Source organism: Arvicanthis niloticus, chromosome 5 (genome assembly GCF_011762505.2).
Source record: "Arvicanthis niloticus isolate mArvNil1 chromosome 5, mArvNil1.pat.X, whole genome shotgun sequence".
Classification (NCBI taxonomy): Eukaryota; Metazoa; Chordata; class Mammalia; order Rodentia; family Muridae; genus Arvicanthis; species Arvicanthis niloticus.
In genome coordinates this window covers 102,338,535-102,358,109 of record NC_047662.1, presented here as the reverse complement: position 1 = coordinate 102,358,109, position 19,575 = coordinate 102,338,535, and the positions used below count along the sequence as shown (strand labels likewise).

Sequence of the window (19,575 nt, the reverse complement as noted above, 5' to 3'; positions counted from 1 at the left end):
TGAGGCAGTTTGTTGGGTCACATATAGCTGCTACCACAGCTTTATACTTAAAAAGAGTTGCTATTTGATTTTCTTTCCTTGGACTTTGAAAATCTGTTGCTATGTGGTGGTGCTGCATGCCCTTAATCCCAACACTTGGGAGGCAGAGGCAGGCAGATCTCTGAGTTGGGGCCCAGTCTCGTCTACAGAGTGATTTCCAGGACAGTCAAAGCTACACAGAGAAACCCTGCCCCCCACCCCAAAGAAACATTCAGTAAAAAGAGGTTGGTTTGTTTGTTTTAATCTTTATGGCTATACGTGCTGGTATCCAACTTTAATTCAGAGGCAGAGACATGTAAATCTTTGTGCTTTGAAACCAGCCTACATAGTAAAACCCTGGCCCCCCCCCAAAAAGGCCAGGCATATGCATAAAATCCTAAAATCAGGAATCCAAGGCCACTCATGATTGCATAGTTTGAGATCCTGTTTCAAAACTTCCTAAACAGAGATAGCTACATGGTTCAGCAGGTAAAGGTTCTTGCCACCAATCCTGGCCTGAGTTTAGTCCCTGGGACTCACATGATGGAAACCAGAAAACCAACTCCTCCAAACTGTTCTTTGACCTCTACATGCGCACATACTAAATTAATACATGTCAAAACAAAACATACAGCTCGTTTCTAAAGAGTCTGAGGTATAGGAACATAACTCAGTGGTACAGTAATTACCTAGCATGCCTGCCTGAGGCTCCCTGTTCAGTCTCAGTGCTGCCAAAAAAAAGAAAAAGAAAATAGAAGGCAAAAGAATGCATTCTAAGAGTGAAAACTCACCCAGAACCCACACAAAGATGAGAATCTGGATACTTCTGTCTCTCCTAGTTACGAAGCAACATCCCCTGTCATCTGGTTGATATCTCTTGCGGATTGCCCTGCAATGCCATGCTACCCTGTGGGATGCACAAATGTCAAAGACTCTGTCACAAAGGAGAATGTCTTGTGGATGAGGCCTGCAAGCAGCCCTGTACCACACCCAGAGTTGACTGTGGCCACCCATGTATGGCACCCTGTCACCCCAGTTTACCCTGCCCTGTGACAGCTTGTAAAGCCAAGGTAAGTGTTAACTCAGCTGCTAGTGAGTCCAGAACTGCCTTCAGTGGCCCCTGTATATACATTGTAAGAACTGCAAGTCATCAAGAGAAATCATACAGTCTGCGCATGATACTGTGTGAGGTGCTGGTGCTGAACCTAGTGGACAAGAAGAGATACGTGGTCCCTTACAACACAACAGGACAGATGGTAGCTAAGTGATGACTTAGGTGATCAGGACCATGGTATCATAGAGGAGTAGTCAACCCTCATGGAAGGTAAGTGGAGGGTTTAGTTTGGTCTGAGAAATCATGGAAGGCCACCCTGAGATGAAGACAGATGGATCATCTTGAGTCAGCCAGGCCTTGGTTGGACCTGCATCAAGTATATACACTGGATTCAGTCCAAGCTTCAGTCTAGGTTTACTGTTTCAGCTAGGAAGGAGTAAGAAGAGAAGTAGTTTCCAGAAAGGAACCTTATGACCATGACATGTGCCTCCAGGCAACGTGTCCATTGCCATGTCCTCAGCATGGATGGTGGCTAGCATCTTCAGTCTGGAGAGACGCTGATCCAGATGTTCTCGGCTATGGCTTGATTTGGGAAGGGCTTTAAAAGTGAAGCCTGCCTGGCTCTCGTGCAGTTCTCTTGTGGGAAGAATCACTCCACGCTCACTAATGTTTCAGGTAGAGTTACAGTGCGAATGTGGGAGAAGAAAGGAGATGGTGATTTGCTCTGAAGCATCTGGGACTTATCAAAGGTCAGTGCTGTGGAAATGCTCAGAATGTGCGGCTTTGCTGGAGTGGGGGTTCACGTGCTGACTCTGCAACACTGGAGACATGCTAGGCACATGAATGCATGCCACCGAACTGTACCTCCAGCCCAAGGGGGTTGGTGGGTTTCTTGTTATGTGGGGGGTCGTTTGGGGGTTTTTATTGTCTCTGTGTGTACATACACGTGTGCCACGGTGCGTATGTGAAAGTAAAAGGACATTTGAGGGAGTTGGCTTTCTCCCTCTATTGTGTGGGTCCCTGGGATCAGAATGAGATTGTCAGGCATGGCTACAAGCAGTTTTACCTGTTGAACCATCCTGCCAGTCCCTTAGAAAGATTTTAAAGTAGGATTTTGCATCTAGGTCTGGAGGGGTGGCAGAGCCATTAAGAGCGTTCATTAGTCTTCAGAGAACCTGAGTTCGGATCCCAGGCAGCTCCTGGTCAGACATAACTCCAACTTCAAAGAATCCAATGCCTCCTCTGGCCTCCTCATACTCACACACAGGCACATGGCACACACACATGCACACACAATAAATAAATAAATGAAGTGAAAATAAATATTTAGAGAAAAGGTTATTATTCTAACATGTTTGAGTGCTTTACAGTGCCTTTATGGGCTGGTAAGATGGCGCAACAGGTAGAGCTCATGTAGACCTGGTAATCTGAGTTACATCCCTGGAGGGACGTCCCTTAAAGGAGGAAAAGGAGAACAGTTCCACCAAGTTGTCCTCTGCCTGCCGCATGTGCATCATGGCATGTGTGCCCCAACAACACACACATACATCATGCATATACAGTCATTTAAAACAAATTTTTTCCTCTTCCCTTTTCCCTCTTGTTCCAGCCCTGCTTGCTCCACGTCCATTCCCCCCACCCCCAAACCCCCACCCCTGCTCACTCCAGCCCAAAGTATACTGTAGCTGTCTTCAGACACCCATATGAGGGCATCAGATCTCATTACAGATGGTTGTGAGTCACCATGTGGTTGCTGGGATTTGAACTCATGACCTCCTGAAGAGCAGTCAGTGCTCTTACCACTGAGTCATCTCTCCAGCCCCATAATTAAAAATATTTAAGTGCCTTCTGTTCCCTTTAATTTGTAAAAGAAATACTTTGCTTCCCTCCTTTCCCACTCTTTTCTCTCCCTATTCACTGGTTACACTGTGAGATAGAAGGGGAGATAGTTACCTAACTATCTGCTTTAATATTTTACCTTTTCTTTTTGGTGGCACAGCTAAGGCACTGAGTCTCGTCACAGGCGTGTGCTTTCTGAATGTTCTGGTAGATACCTTATAGTCTCCTGAAGCCTTGACAGCCCTGTGGTTGTACAGAGATCTGTGTATAGAGGTGGCCTGTTAGTGAACAGATGGCCACATCGATTTCTAACTAGATGCGAAGGCGTGCCATGGTATAGGAATACAGGTGTGCACCATGTCTGATTGGCTGTTAGTTGGTTTTGTTCATTTGGTTTTGGTTTTGGAGACAAGTTTTTACTTTATAATCCTGGCTTGCCTGAACTCACTCTGTAGATCAGGCTGGCCTTGAACTCACTTAGGTCTACCAACCTGCCTCTCAAGGGCTGGGATCAAAGGTGTTCACCACTGATTGTCTGTTTGAATAGAGTATTAGGCATTGGCCTGGATGTTCTGGATATAGAAAGTTATGTTAACTCTTCATGTGCATCTGCTTAGAACTTAACTGAGGACATATATCATAGGCTTCCATGTAGTACTATGGTAAACATTAATAGTAGATGAGCTTCCGACGTCACACAAGCTGTCTGTGGTTAGTGGGCTCAGAGGAAGTGTCCGTATCCCTAGCATGAGGGCTCCTACAGTCTCGCAATGCCTCATCTTTCTTTTTTTTTTTATATTTCAGAATAGCTGCTATTTCTATGGCCTCTAAAATAATGGACATGCAGCTTGGAGACTCAGTGGAGATTAGCAAGTTCATTACCAAGAAGGAAGTCCAGCAAGCCAGGTAATTCTGGAAGTGTACGATGCTGCCTTCCAGTTCAGTAGTTTCTACAGGATTTCATATATCTCAGCCTTCCAAGGTAGCATCTCCCACAGAATGGGTATTTAATAGATGTGGATGTTGAGACTGTATGCACCACAACCACTGTGAGTCCTGCTCAGAACTCACCAAGACCCAGGTAGGGTTTCCAGGCCTCACTTCTGTCCATGACAGAGAAAGTATCAGAGATCTGAATTTGTATAGCCTGGCCGACAGAACCGAGATCTAGAGTGGTAACTGAAGTGGGGGATAGTCTGAAGCCACCAAGGACTGCTAGGCCCCTTATAGCCAGGGGGCCACCCATCTCCCTTAAGAAGGACCCATTTAGCCATCTCTGAACTGGGGCTTGGAGACGACAGTGAGACTTTGCTGGCAGGGTATGCTAGTGAAGCCTGAGAAACAGATGACCTCATAACTGCAGCCGGGCTTAAGCTGCGGTGCTCTCGTAGTCTTCCTGAGATTGGCTGACTACATAGGAGCTTCGGAGCCTCTGCCCTGACCACTGTGTCATTTGTTCATCAAGGTTGCAGTGTGATGAGGAGTGTGCTGCGCTGGAAAGGAAAAAGTAAGTGGTTTCAGGAGCGGGTGTAGCTAATGGGAGGGGCGACCTCTTCCCATCACCGTCTGTTCTGGGTCCTGACTGCTGTCAGCAGAGGGATGTGCTCACAAAAGCTGAATTGACTGAGATAAACCACTCAGCTAGCTTCAGCGTGTTCAGAAACATAAGCAGTGTGGCTTTGGCATGGGGTCAACTTCACATGGCACACACGCTTACTCTGTGACTGGCCAGCTTCCTGATCCAGCAGAGGTAAGAGGCTGTAAAACAGTGCTGAATGGGTGTTTTTATTGTAATGTAACATAAGGACCTGGGAAGACAGCTCAGTCTATAAAATATTTGCACAAAAGCATAAAGACTTAGAATCAAATCCCTAGCACCCAAGTAAAAGCTGGACATGATGCTTGCATGGTAAGGTAGAAACAGAAGGAAGCCAGTAGCCAAGTCAGCAAGCTCCTGGTTCATAAAAACACCTAGTCTCAAAAAATAAAGTGGATCCCAACACTCTGGAGGCAGAGGTAGGTAGATCTCTGAGTTTAAGGCCGGCATGATCTATATAGTGAATTCCAGGGCAGCAAGGGATATGTTGAAAGACTCTGTCTCTGCCGGGCAATGGTGGCGCACGCCTGTAATCCCAGCACTTGGGAGGCAGAGGCAGGTGGACTTCTGAGTTCGAGGCCAGCCTGCTCTACAGAGTGAATTCCAGGACAGCCAGGGCTACACAGAGAAACCCTGTCTCGAAAAGCCAAAAAAAAAAAAAAAAAAAAAAGAAAGAGGAAGGAAGGAAGGAAGGCAGGCAGGCTGGCTGGCTGGCTGGCTTGATCTCAAAAGTAGAATAGTAAGTGGAGGCTGATGAAGGAAAATGCCCAGTACCAACCTCTAGTCTGCACGTACACAACACAAGCCAGGTGTGGTGGCACACACCTATAGTATCAGCCAGGCATGGCGCTGCACACCTGTACGTTCAGTGTTTGGGTGGTGGAGGCTGGAGGATTCTTATGCATCTGAGGACAGACTGGGCTGTCCTCATACTTACCATGTATGGGTAAGTTTATGGCCAGTCTTGGTAGACCCTATCTCAAAATTAAAAAGGCTGGATATAACCACGCAGTAGAGCTACCTCGCATGCATGAGGCCCAGGGTTCAGTCCCCAGAACAACCCCACAAAAGAACATTCCCACCCTGATCCCCCATCCCACTTCTTTTTCTTTTTTGCAGTGCTTCCATTAAACCCAGGGCCTTGCATATACCAGTCAAACATTAGGCCAAGCTGGTCTTAAACTCACAGAGATCCACCTGCCTCTGCCTCCAGAGTGTAGGATCCACTTCATTTATTGAGACAAGGCCTCTCCTTGCTATCGATTTGGCTACTGGCTGACTAGGAGGTCCCAAGCCTTCTGTCCATCCCCAGCTCTGGCCTGGCTGGTTTTTTGTTGGACAGGGTCTCACTATGTCACTCCGACCTTGTATTCCCTATGTAGGCTATGCCTCCTGGGAGCTAGATGTTGGGACCATAGGTGTACACCACCGTGCGTAGGTTCCACTTTGACCTGGCAATGTATGTTTCTATTAGATATGAACTTAGCAGTGACATTGTAGGGGAATCACAGTCACCTTAGCTAGGTAGCCATTTTATGGCCGACATGAGACCATGTTTCAAAAACAAAAGGAAAAGTAGATAGCTGGAGCTAGAGAGATGGCTCAGCGGTTAAGAGCACTGACTGCTCTTCCAGAGGTCCTGAGTTCAATTCCCAGCAACCACATGGTGGCTCACAACCATCGTAAGGGGATCTTATGCCCTCTTCTGGACTACAGATATATGTGTAGCAGAGGGTTCAAACATTAAATTAAAAAAAAATAAATAGCTAAGTTGTTAAAGGGCTGACCATGCAAACATGAGGCCATAGTGTGCTTCCTGGCACCCATGTAAAAAGCCAGGTGTAGGGCACATGCTTGCTATCTCAGTGCCAGGGAGGCAAGGACGGGATCTTTGGTGCTCATTGCCTGACTTGGCCTGCCCAATCAGCAAGCCCCAGGTCCCAGTGAGAGGGAAACCAAAGTGGACAGCATGAGACAACACCCAGGGTTGACCTCTGCTCTCCACATACACCATGTGCACCTGCCTACCCTTTAAAGACAGAACGCTGGGGACTCAGGACGTACTAGGGAGACAAATGACCTGTGAGTAGGGAGGATTCTGCAGGACCTCCTTTGCCTCTTCCCTCACATTTGTTTATCTCTCAATCACTCTCAGGAGATTGGCAGAGGCCTTCGACATCACTGACGATTCTGATCCTTTCAATGTACGTTCTTCAGCATCGAAATTCAGTGACAGCTTAAAAGAGGATGCCAGGTACGTAACTGATCATCCACTCTCCTAGCTGTGGCTTATGAGCACATCTAATTAGTACTATAAGATATGGTAATCAGTTATGTGTTCTCTTCCTTATTAAGCCTGATAAAGTGAACATAATAGTGATAAAGTAAGAAATGACATGTTGGTTGGCTATCCGTGCAGAGCCAGCTGTGGTTGCGGAGTGGTCCCCACAGCAGGAGTTTAGGCCCACCAAGGGCTGCCAGTGTGTCCTTTCCGTGGGCTGAAGGAGGGCAGAAGAGGTTCCCAGAAGAGCAAGGACAGGCGTAGTTACCTACTGCCTTCTCTTTTCAGGAAAGACTTCAAGTTTGTCAGTGATGTTGAGAAGGAAATGGAAGCACTCGTGGAGGCTGTGGACAAGGTTGGAGTGAACACATCCATTTCTCTGAGACAGCTGGATTTAGAAGAAATATTAATAAATATGTTTCATAAACACTGTTAGCCTAGAGGGCTGTAGGAAAGGTTACACAGTTTCAATACCAAGCCATTGGAACTTGGGTTGCTTCCATCGTGATAGAAAAGATGTCTGCAGTTAAATTGACTGTATATTAAGAATGACCCTCAGTTGGACATGATGTCACACATCTTTAATTCGGGCATTCAGGAGGCAGAGGCAGGCAGATCTCCTTGAATTTGAGGCCAGCCTGGTCTACAGAGTCAGTTCCAGGACAGCCAGGACTAAGCAGAGAAATCCTGTCTCATGGGGAACTGGGGTGGGGGTGGGTGGTCAACAGTAATAACTGAATGGTTTTAAGTTAGAAAACATGCAAGGCCCTCGGATGACTGAAATGTTGTCTGTGAGAGAGCGCTCTTTATTTTCTCAGAATTGGGTCAGAATTCCTTGTGGGAAACTAAAGATGAAGATCAGGGGACAGACTGAGGAGCATGGCCCCCAGTCTGCCAGGGACCTCAGCGTGAGCTCCACATGGAGAAGTGATGTAGTGACCTGGGCATAGTGATGAACGCCGTGTGTCCCACCACTTAGGAGGTAGACAGCTCTGTGAGGTGGAGGCCAGCCTGATCTACATAGCAAGTTCCAGGATAACCTGGGCTACATAGTAAGATCCTCTCTCAAAATAATAATAATAATAATAATAATAATAATAATAATAATAATAATAATCAGCCAGTACTGCTTTGTCTCCCTGTCCAGTCACTGGGTTGAGGTCCACGTGGCTCTCAGGGCCGTATCTAACGATGGCTACCCTCCCACCGTTTCCCTTGCCCACTTCCCCTCACCTTCCTTGCCCCTCCCGGTTCCCTCTTCCAGCAGGATGCTTACCTGAAGAGGAGCTTAATTGTTCCTTTCCTGTGTAGGAAACGTGAGCAAATGTGTTTCTGTGTTTATGTGCCTGTGCCTGCATACCCAAGGGCTCGGCTACAACACACTGCTACAGGGAGTGAGACCCTCTTATCTTTAAGGCTGTGGTGTATTTAGGTGTTTCTTGGAGGTGTCACTCCTCAGTCACAGGCTGTCAGCTCCACTACCTACTCCTGTGTGTAACCCTGTCCATCTGCCTGCACATTGTAAGTTATGGAGGGTCAGATCCCCGGCTCACACTCAGAAAGCCTCTGAAATTCAATCGCAGGCTCACGAGTTGACTCCACAAGCCTGACTACTTTAGTTTCATGATAGAACCAACTCCCAAACCATCATCTGACCTGCACAGTAATAACAACAAGATCCAAACAGGAGAACATAAAGTAAAAGTCAGTCGTCCTGAATGGCTACATTCCTGTGGCGGTCAGGATAAGTCCTGAGCATTTTCTGTTTCCAGGACATGGTGCTAATCCGTCTGCTCTCCTTCCACCCAGGGAAAGAATAATAAGAAAAGCTACTGCTTCCGTCCCATGAACAGAGACCACCGCCGAATCATCCATGACCTGGCCCAAGTGTATGGCCTGGAGAGTGTGAGCTACGACAGTGAGCCAAAGCGCAACGTCGTGGTCACCGCCATCAGGTGGGTTGACCTTGCTGTCACAAGACAGGCAAGACACTGGGAGCCACTGTGTGCTTTTGCTATTTCCTCTTCCTCCTGGAGGAATGGAAGGGGGATACATTTCTCTGGAACAGTCTTTTCACCATTACCTAAAGATCCAGGCTAGAGAGCACAGCCCACACCTCACGGCACAGGGCAGGTACCCCTAGTACCCGGGTCTCAACTGCCCTGATCATCGCAGACCCTGGAGGCAGGGGCAGGAGTTGAACGGAATCCTGCTCATCGCTTCTGTGCTCTACCCGTGTCTCCTGTTTCTCCCACTGACTCTAATCTTGGCGTGGTGGGAACAGAAAAAATGCTGGACTCTGACTCCATGTTGTCATCAGAAAAAATGGAGGTTGTGGTGTGAGACAGGAAGGGACGGGAAGGACCTAGAATCCCCATCTGAACCTGAGGGTACTGGGAGAACTTTTCCCCAGAAGTGTGAAAAAGAGTGAAGTGTGGTGTGGGAGGAAGGGGGCAGCAGGTCTGTAGTCAGTGGTGGGTGGGACGGACAAGGGGAATGCAGGTTAGCACACTTGAGACCGGTGGTGATGCATGTGCTTGGAGGTGGTAGTGGCGGCAGCGGTGGCAGCGGTGGTGGCGGTAGCAGTGCTGCCCAGGCAAAGGCCGGGTTCTGGCTCTGCTGTTTGTGCTCGTGATTCTCTCTTCTCAGCACTCTGCTTTGCTTCTCACAGAGGGAAGTCCGTTTGTCCTCCTACTACGCTGACCAGTGTGATTGAAAGGGAGACACAGACACGGCCTCCACCACCAATCCCTCATCACCGACACCAGGCAGACAAGTAAGGATTCTTAGCTGCTTTCCGGTAGAACTTGTGCAGCCAGGGGAGCTGGGGTAAACTGCAGGGCTTACAACTGCCATTGCTGGCCTCCTGGGGCTTGGCTTTAAGGTATGGTGTCCAATACGCATAGACTATGGCATCAGACATGTTTGTTGAAGCCTTAACTCCCTGAAGACCCAGGTTTATCTCCCCTGGAAAAGAGAGGTCTGATCTCTCCTTTGCTTTTGTTGCAGGAATCCTGGGAGCAGTAATTTACAGAGGATGACGAAAGAGCCAGTGATTGACTACTTTGATGTCCAGGACTGAGAAGATAGATATATTTAGATAAAAGAATGATTCTGTGTAGTGGAGACTTCATTTGCCAGCAGATAAATCATGCTCATCCCTCCTGCCTGGCACAACCCCAGCACACATGCCGTCTTGTACTGATACAGCCAAAGCATGAGTGTGTCAGAACCCCCGTCTGCTCCTGTCCACAGACCTTTGGCTGTGTGGCCACTGGATTTTTAGTCATGTGTTTGAAGAGGCTCCTCACACCATCACTGTGATTACTAAGAGACTGGGGGAGTATCAGATTTTATTTGGATAAACCAGAATTTTTATCCCAGACTGGCTTTGTGGCACCTAGCTGTAGTCTGGCTGCCCCATTTGTTCTCCTGGTAGGCTTCACCTTCCTCATGAGGAAAGGCATGAAGCCCTGAGCGTTAGTAAACTGTGTCTGCCATCATGTGTCTTAAACCTAGCCGTCTTACCTGAAAGCTCCTGGACGTCTCTCCAGTCTGCTCAGGTTGCTTTATAGAATTCCATTTTCTCAAATCCCTGCCAATCTTTTAGCACGTCACCAAGCCTACCCAGGGACAGTTTAACCGACGCTCATAATGGTGAAGAACTCTTCCGCCATGTTCACAGCTGTGGCCTATGAACTGTCTGCTGTAGCTCTAAGTCCTCTGGTTGATAGAGACTCTCACATAGAGGGTGATACTGGGTTGCTTCCCCCTAGGCTTTCAGCAACCACACTGACTCTCTCTACATCTGATCTCTGGACCACTTATTCAGAGAAGTATGTGGACAGTCCAGAGCGTATGCCAAGCACCCTACTGTAGGCATTCCTCAGTCTCCTTTAAAGCAGGTGTGCCCCCATCTGTCAGCCCCTTTTCTTCACAGGCTGGAGCCTTTGTTGTTGTCTTTTGGTTTGGTTTTGTTTTGTTTTTTTTTCAAGACAGGGTTTCTCTGTGTAGCCCTGGCTGTCCTGGAACTCACTCTGTAGACCAGGCTAGCCGCAAACTCACAGAGATCTGCCTGCCTCTGCCTCCTGAGTGCTGGGATTAAAGGCATGTGCCACCACTGCCTAGCTTCTTTTTGCTTTAAAATAAACTTTGAGCCCTGCAAAACTTGGAATCATTAAAGAAGCCACTGAATTTTTACTTTTTATTTTTTTATTTTTTTTCAGCATGATCTCACTAAATTGCCTAAACCCATTTAGATCTTAAACCCTCCACCATCCTTCCTCACCTACTGAGTACATTACAGGCTCTACCACCAAACCCAGCTAAGAGACACTAAATGTTACAGGAAAAAAACAGGCTGCTCTTTGGTCCTAACCACAGTCTCCATGGAAATCATGGGGCTATGGCAGCAGGGGACAGGTGACTGGAGACAAGTGATGGAGCAGCACAGCCTGTCTTTGGACCTGTTTAGTACAGGGTCTGTGACCTCACACAGGACAGGAAGTCTCCAGCTGTCGCCCAGGGGTCTTAGTGGGTGATTTGTGTATGCAAGAGAGGAAAATCTGACTTCTGAGCTCAGGGTCAGAGCTCCAGGAAGTCTAGCCCTGCCACTTGGTGGCCTGGAGCTCTTCCTGCTTGGCCTGGGGCTTCGGAGACAGAGTCCATGAGCACAGCACTCAGGTCTGGGAAGAATGTGAGCGTCTTTTGTCTACAGCTCTAACCAAGAAGAGTGATGCCTGATGGGCCTCTCCTGCCGAGTGGATGCACTGTGCTCGTCTCACGCTGGGCCTGGAAGAATGGGAAGGATGGAGGAGAGAAACTGGTGATGAGGCTTGAGGCTGACAGTGACTGGCTTTTGAGTCATGAGGCCATGGGCAAACCTAGAAACAGGTAGCAAGGCTGTGGCTGTGAGCTGTATCAGCAGTCCACAGGTGTTTCCCAGAAGAGATGACTCAGCAGTTAAGAGCACCAGCTGCTCTGGGGAACCCAGGTTCAATCTCCAGCACCACATGACAGTTCACAACTAACTCCTGTCCAGGGCATCCAACACCCTCATTCAGACATAACAAGCAAAACACCACTTTCCATAAAATAAATATATTTTAAATAAATTATATTTCCATAAAATAATATATTTTAAAGTTCTGACTTCCCAAGGCATCTTAAAATTAAAAAGAAAAAGGTCTGGATTCGGTCATAGTCTTGTCTCCCTGACCTCGGGTGTGTGGAAGGGAATGAAGGCTACTTTGAAGCAAGACGCCCAGGAGGCTACAGAAGTAGCTCAGGTGAAATGGTGGGGCTGACTCTAGGAGGAAATTCAAGTCAGGGAAGTAGGCTAGTACGCCAAAGGTTAGCAGAGAGCTTATTTCTCTCTTGTCTGCTAGAGGACCCCAGGCCCCAGTGAAAGCAAGCTGGTACATTCTTCACTAAGCAGTGATGGACATGAGTGTACACTAAGGCAAACTAGGCAAGACAGCCACCACCTCTGCCTCATTCATAGAAGGAACCATGGGTTGGGCAAGGCCGTCTTCTGGTTCCCAGCCCTATGCTCTCAGCAAGAGTCCTTTATGGGTCAGAGATTTCCAGAGACTGAGTTCTCAGTAATAATTCTGCTGCCCAGCAGTAGAAAGGCCTTTCAACCTTAGGGCCATCTAAGTGAACAAAGGGATAGCGTGTGTACAGCTGAAGGTGAGAAGCCTTACTGATCACAGGTCAGTGGGGGACAGCTGTGGATCCTGCCTGGCTGTATTCCAAAGGCCACCGTAAAGAAGAAAGGCTTGGGGGCAGGGCCTGTTCTGTAGATTTAGGAATTCCTTCCCATACTGCTGGACTGTCTGAAAGGAAAACTGAACTTCACTCTTCTAAAAGAAGAGACATGGCCAGGCCAGCACCCCGGCCTTCACTGACCTAACCTCAGTCACCCACACCCAAGAGAAACTTCTCCCACAGCACACAGCCTCTGCCTGAGTCTCCTGTACCATCTCCCATGGCATTTTAGAAACCAGGGTTCCCCAAAGCAATTCTGGAGGCCACTCTGGTTCCAAGCTTGGAAGAAACAAGACTCCTTAGGATCACAGTGTGTGACCCCAGTCAGGGATCAGGAGGAAGGTAAGGTCTTTAAGAAAATGAGCTGGGGCCCTAGCTTCCACGAGTAGAACTCACTTGGAAGTCCTTCCCTGTGGTCCAGGTGTTGTTCTGGTGCTTAGATTTAGGAAATGTGGGGAAAGAGCCCAACTGAACACAAAAGGTTGCTGCCTCAGCTTGCTCTGCTGACCCAGACACATCGCCTACAGTGGGTATCCGGTTCTGTGTCCGTGTCCATAGAGTGGAGCACTGGCTCCTGCCCATGTACTGAGCAGATTCTGCTTCCTCCCAGTGAGCCATTGATTCTCACCTGTATGCTGCACCAAGCCATCATAAGGGGATGTGGACCGTCTGTGTGTCACAGGGCATCAGAACAGCTAAGCCTCCAGCCTAGACCTGCACAGTCTCAGCAGGTGGCGTGGGGGGTGGGGAGAAATGGAGCAGTGGTCAAGTGGCCCTGGCAAGGTAGGAGCTCTCAGTGACCCCACTTTGCTCTCCTGCTGTGCCAACACAGCACAGTTGTGAGGGAAGGAGTCTAAAGTCCATCTCTCCACCCTTTCCCAGGAACCTTTTGTAACAGTGGGTAGCAGTTACTGAGATAACCACCTGATCAACATCAAGCTTGACCACCATGTTCATGTTTCACTCCTCAAAGTTCCAGAAAGTATGTTAAGTTACTTTTCCCAAGATTACTTGGGAACGGCAGGAAATTTGGAATTCTCACTAGGTACCATGCAACCTTCCCCACAGAACAGAGCTTTGGAGACTCTTTGGAGCAGGATGGCCCAACAGGTCCCGTCAAGTGGGCAAGAAAATAAAACAGAACAAGCTGAACCTATCAGAAGATGGGACTTTTTCTAGAGTGGCCAATAGAGGGCAGTACAGACCCCTAAGCCCAAGGGTGTACTTACCCATCCTCATGAAAGTACTGTAGTTCAAATGCTTTGTTTTGTTTCATTTTTTGACACAGTTTCTCTGTGTATGTAGCTCTGGCTGTCCTGGAACTCACTCTGTAGACCAGGCTGGCCTTGAACTCAGAATCTTCCTACCTATGCCTCTGCCTCCTGATGCTGGGAAGCAAAGGTGTGCCCCACCAAGGCCTGGCAGTTCAAACTTTTTAGCAGCAGTTTAAAAACCATATTTTTTTGTCACATGTTCACTTCTTCGCTGATATTTTCCTATCTGTTGTTATATAGACTACAGACACAGAGAGAAAACACAAACCATGCAGCTGCTACTCTAGGCAGAGGGAGCAAGGCTCTGCTGTGGAGCCAGTGCCCTGAACTGTGGAGAAACAGCAAGGCCAAAAGGCCATGGGGGAGGCAGGAACAGGGAAGAGCATCTATCTAAAAGATAACAGAGGATTTGATGGTGTCAGGCCTCAGGCTTTACTGGCCAATGGAAAACTTTGGATAGAGTAATGTGTAAGATCTAACTCAAGAACACCTGTTGCCCTCCAGAAGACCCAAAGTTAGTTTCCAGCACCCAAATCAACACACAGCCTCCTCCAGCTCCAGGAGGACCCTGTGCTTCTGGCTCCCACAGGTGTGCACCACCCACATACAAAAAAAAAAAAAAAAAAAAAAAAAAAAGGAACTTTAAAGTAATAAAAGTAAATAAGGGATCCAGCCCCTATATTAAGACTACAAGGATGAGCATCTTCAAAAAAAGAGGTTATCATCCACTGGTGTCATCCAAGAGAGACAGCAGTGACTGTGCAGTGTGGCTGGGTTCTAGATACGTCTTGCAGATGATAATACCTAAGGGACTTGTTGACAGCTGTGGTGTGGGATGTGAGGGAAGAGGGAAGAGTCCAGGACGATTTCAAAGGTTTTCACCAGAGAGACTGAAAGTTTGAATTTACCAATCACTCAGGAGTGTGTGGGAGGAAGAGGCATTGGAGATGACAGTCTGCCTGGTAGGAGGCCATACATGAGAGTCTGAAGTCTGGAGACAAAATGATAATTTACTTAAAGGATGTCGAGGTCATGTCCAGAGAGTGGATGAAAAAAGAGATACTAGGATGATCCCAGAGCACTCTGTCAATCATTCAGGGGACAGGTCAGAACAGAGGACCAGGGCAATGGTGCCTCTGTCCTTCCGGCCTTGCCCCCTTCTCCACCTTTGGTTCACAGCCCTGACATTCTCATTAGCTGAAGCTGGTATCTGATGAGCAGGAGCTCTTGCAGTAGACACTACCCACCCTGTTCTATCCCAGGGAGATGCTAATAGCAAAGTAAAAACAGAAATTCCTCTGTCTCTGAGCCTCATCTTTATTTTACAAGTAAGCAAACTAAAGCCCAAGGAGTCTCATCAACCTGCCAGGGCTTCAGAAGTATCCATGCTTGAAACACTGGGCTTTTTAATATAAGGAGGGAGTTTGCTGTTTTGTTTTGAAACATGTGTTTCTATGTTGCCCTACTGCCTTCAAACTCCTGGACTTAAGCAATCCTCCTGATTCAGTCTCTTGAATAGCTGGGACTATATATAAGCTCTGTGCAGCTATGCCTAGCTTGTTTGTGTGTGAGGGCATGAGAGGTTTGTGTGTATGTATGTATGTGTGTGTGTGTGTGTGTGTGTGTGTGTTGCAGCCCGAGGTACCCCACGCTTGAGCGTCAAAAATGTTTCGGACCACTCTGCCCCACGTTGGCCGCCAAATGTTGAGAATTGCTCTAGCCCACGCTTGGGGGCCAAAATGTCTCGGACCGTTCTGTCAGTGTTTGAACCTGCACTGCCAAAAGCCTTGGGGACTGACTTGTTAGCCCGCACTGCCCCAAGCAGCTCCGGTCTGCAGGTCAGGGTTCAGCAAGAGAGAGAGGACAGACTCGAGGAATGGAGACCAGACAGTGTGACTCAATCCCTTTTATTCTTCAGTCTCTCTTCTTCTCTCCAAGTCCCAAGTCTTGAGTTCCTAGTCCCTAGTTCCTAGTCCCTAGTGCCTCCAAGTTCCAAATTTCTTCTTCCAAATGTCAAGTGCCTAATGTCTAATAACTAACTCCAAGTTGTTCTCTCTAACCTAATTCTTAGTTTCAAGTTGTACTCTCTGAAGTGTCTGATTTTCTGTTACTCCAAATTGTTCTCCAAGTTGTACTCCTAATTGTACCACCCTCATTTCTTCTGTCTGCCTCTCGCCTTTTATATGTCTTACTTCTAAACCACGCCTTCAAGTCACACCTTTAATCATGCCCTTAGGTCTTGTCTCTAAATCTGATCTCTAAGTCATGCCCTTAAGTCACACACCTTTAAGTCTTACACACCCAAGGGAAAATCCTGGGTATCTAAAGCAAGATGTTATCAGAGTGTGCTCAGCTGTTGTAGGCTAATGCAATCAAGTCTCTGGTCAGGGTATATGGCTCAAGATGGCTGCAAGGATGATAGCCGCCTTCTTTTGGCTCCCCACATGTGTGTGTGTGTGTGTGTGTGTGTGTGTGTGTGTGTGTGTGTTATTGTCATTTAATTGTTCCTGCATAGTATTTACATTCTTGTTACATAATATATTTGATAATTTAAAGCCCAAAGCTAGCTGAAGTCATATACCTTTGGGTGCCAAGACACATGGCCCTTAGTTTCTTTGAATGCAAAAGGACTGAATAAGAGTGCAGTAAATGCAGCAAGCACAAAGACCCATATGCCAGGCATAGGCCCTGTCTTCACAGCACTGGCAATGTGAGGTGGGAGCTTTTTCCCTCTTACTTCAGGTCATACAGCTAGTGACAGCAGAACAGGGACTCAGATCCAGGCTAGTGACTTCCTGTGCTTTTAAGTCTTTCAATATGCTCCTTATTATATGGGATGACTGGAGTCTCTCTAGGATTTACCCCTTCTACTACAAGGTCAGTGCAGATATGGGTAGGGAGTTAAAGGGCACACCAATGGGGTGGCCACAGCCTCCTCACAGAAAGGACATCAGCATGAGGTGACTTTTCCTACCTCTTCCCAGGCTGTGAGACTCCATCTGAAGGTGGATAAAACCATCCAGACCAGAGTGTTCCCTAGCAAGACCTAGAGAGAGTGGGAGGAGAGGCCAAACAAGAAATAAGGGACTCTTTCCAAAGCTGGACCACCAGGCTGAGGCCCAAACCCTCTCCAGAGTCTGAGAGGGGCCTGTCATGGGACTAGCTGTCCCTGCCTGACTTTTATGCCCCTTTGCAGCAGCACAACTGGAGAGGGGGGCAGGATGAAGAGAGAGGTCATAACACAGGTCTGGAAAAGTCATCTGGGAGGCCACTGAATGGCAACAGATCCAAGTCTTAATGTCTAGATGGGAAACAAGGCCCAAGGTCAGGTGGGGCCCACAGCCAGTGTGTTTTGGGACAGGAAGAATGAGAGAGGAATGTATTATGAACAAAGCCAAAAGCCCAAGGCCCCATAGGCGCTGTGTCTCCCACTCCACCCATCCTGGCCACTTCCTTTCTTCCTGCACTGAGACCTGGCTTTCTCCTCCAGAGAAGCCATTAACTCTTTCCAACACTTGTCCTCCATTATCCTCCGGGCCTGGCCTCAGACTCCCAGGTCTAACTTCTCTGACCTCGCCTTCTTCCCACCCTTTACCATCCTTGAACCACAGCGCAGTGACTCCTCCAGTCACAGGCTTCACCTTCAGCCTGGCAGGCTCTCCCCCTAAGGATCCACATGGCTCCCCCGTCATCCCTGCACCTTCCCACTTCGTTCTTTGTCTCTCACACACCATGGATTGTACATGAATATAAACTCCGAGAGAGCGAGGTCTTCCTTGTGTCTCCAGCCCTGAAGCTTGGCGGGTGTCTGCCCCCCGGCGTAGGTTTTCAACCAGTATCAACTGAGAATGGAAAGGACTGATCTGTGGATAGGGTCGAGGCACCTGACAGTGAGACCAGAAACCGCACGGTGTTGTGGGAGCCAGTCATGGTACCACAGGCCTGGGGTCCCAGCAGGAGTGTTAACAGTTAGAGACCAGCCTGGGGTACAAAAAGAGACTGAGTCTCAAAATAACAAACAAAAAGCTTATTTCCAGTGTGACGGCTTAGCAGGTAAAGACACCTACATGGAGTGGATGGGGGAAGAATCAATAAACAAAGGCAGGTAAGACCTCATCCCCGGAACCTGTACAAACCCCTCATGTGTTCCTCTGGTTCACAAGAGCCTGAGGGAGGGGTTGGAGCTAGCCCAGGGTCAAGAGAAGAGGCCACTGTACTATAGGCTGGAGATTCGTAGCTGCCAGTACTTCCCTGGTCACCTCTAGCTCTGGGTCACTTGGCTTTCATCCTCCTGTGCTGGTCTCAGTCTCCCAGCATGGGACCCCAGATACATTCAAACCTCTCTCTTCTCTTCCTCGATTCTGGTGATCCCAGTGGGCTCCTTGCTGTCAGCCTTCCTGTAGTCCATGTTGTGATTACTTCTTCCTTACAGATTTCCGTTTATTTCTTTTGTGGTACTGGGAATTGAACCTAGAGTCTCATGCTAGGTAAACACTCTGCCACCTAAACATATCTCTGTGTGTGCACGCGCATGTGTGTGTGTGTGTGCGCGAGCACACGCACATACCAAGGCATCAAACCCAGGCTTGGCAGGCTTGGTGGCAAGCTCCCCTCCCTGCTGAACCATCTCACCCCACCATTTTATTTTATATATGTATATATATATATATATATATATATATATATATATATATATATATTCTGATATCTATCTTACTTTTGTTCTTAAAAAGTTGCCCAGGCTGGTCTTGAACTTTCAGTATGTCAAGTATGAATTACTATGCCCAATTCAGGCTTTTTCTATTTTTAAATAAATGATATATACATGTATGAGTGATATTACAATACATTATCAAAAACATATAACAAATTCATAAACTTAACTAGAGAATCATTAAAATCTATATGACCCCTGTGCCTGAACATATCCCTAGAGCAATCTCTCCTTTTGAAAGTGTTACCACATACATGTGAATATCCTGAGAGTATATTGAGTATATTGAGTTTCAACTGTACTGTATGGCTTTGTTGTTTTCAGTCTCACTCTGTAGCCCCGGCTTGTCTGAGAACTCACTGTGTAACCCATGGCCTCAAGCTCATGGCAATCCTCCTGCCTGAGCTCCCTGAGTGCTGAGGGTACAGGTGTACACACCACATTTACTTCTTTTTTTTTTAAAGAATTATTTACTTTATGCATATGAGTATACTGTTGCTGTCTTCAGACACACCAGAAGGAGGCATCAGATCCCATTACAGATGGTTGTGAGCCACCCTGTGGTTGCTGGGAATTGAACTCAGGACCTCTGGAAGAGCAGTCAGTGCTCCTAACCGCCGAGCCATCTCTCCAGCCCCCACACTCACTTCTATGATGTGGCAGGGATCTAATCCAGGCTTCACACATGCACAACATGCAGTCTCCCAGCTGAGCCCTAGGTCCAGCCCCTGCACTGCTTGTTGCACCTGCACAGTGTTGTTCTGCCCATGGTCTTGCATAGGGATTGATCTACAGAGCTGCAGGTCCACCGTGCTGACCCACTAGGCACTCTCCTGGCTCTTCTGAGCATACTGCCTCACTATAGGCCCATCTGTCCCAGTGCCAGTATCCTGCACTCTGTATTTCAGGTACACTTTTAAAAATCTTTCCATGTCCCCCACCCCACCATTTTCAGAAGGAAGCCCAACCTTCCCTGTCCCTTGTCCTCTCAGACTATAAAGTGTGGCTCTCAGCTCAAGTAAAGGACAC

The 19,575-nt window shown here is 47.8% G+C and overlaps 1 protein-coding gene across 1 annotated transcript in view; it reads left to right on the top strand.

Annotated features, from left to right (window-relative positions):
- Window positions 1-10,989, top strand: part of Nfx1 (nuclear transcription factor, X-box binding 1) — a 56,583-nt gene extending 45,594 nt beyond the window's left edge. The window contains exons 16-24 of the mRNA XM_034502130.2: window positions 858-1,088; window positions 1,748-1,821; window positions 3,716-3,817; window positions 4,377-4,418; window positions 6,664-6,762; window positions 7,078-7,144; window positions 8,599-8,744; window positions 9,461-9,565; window positions 9,799-10,989. Of these exons, the coding sequence (XP_034358021.1) occupies window positions 858-1,088; window positions 1,748-1,821; window positions 3,716-3,817; window positions 4,377-4,418; window positions 6,664-6,762; window positions 7,078-7,144; window positions 8,599-8,744; window positions 9,461-9,565; window positions 9,799-9,871 (939 nt within the window). The 3' untranslated portion in view covers window positions 9,872-10,989. The remainder of the gene's footprint in view (window positions 1-857; window positions 1,089-1,747; window positions 1,822-3,715; window positions 3,818-4,376; window positions 4,419-6,663; window positions 6,763-7,077; window positions 7,145-8,598; window positions 8,745-9,460; window positions 9,566-9,798) is intronic.
- The last annotated feature ends 8,586 nt before the right edge of the window (window positions 10,990-19,575 follow it).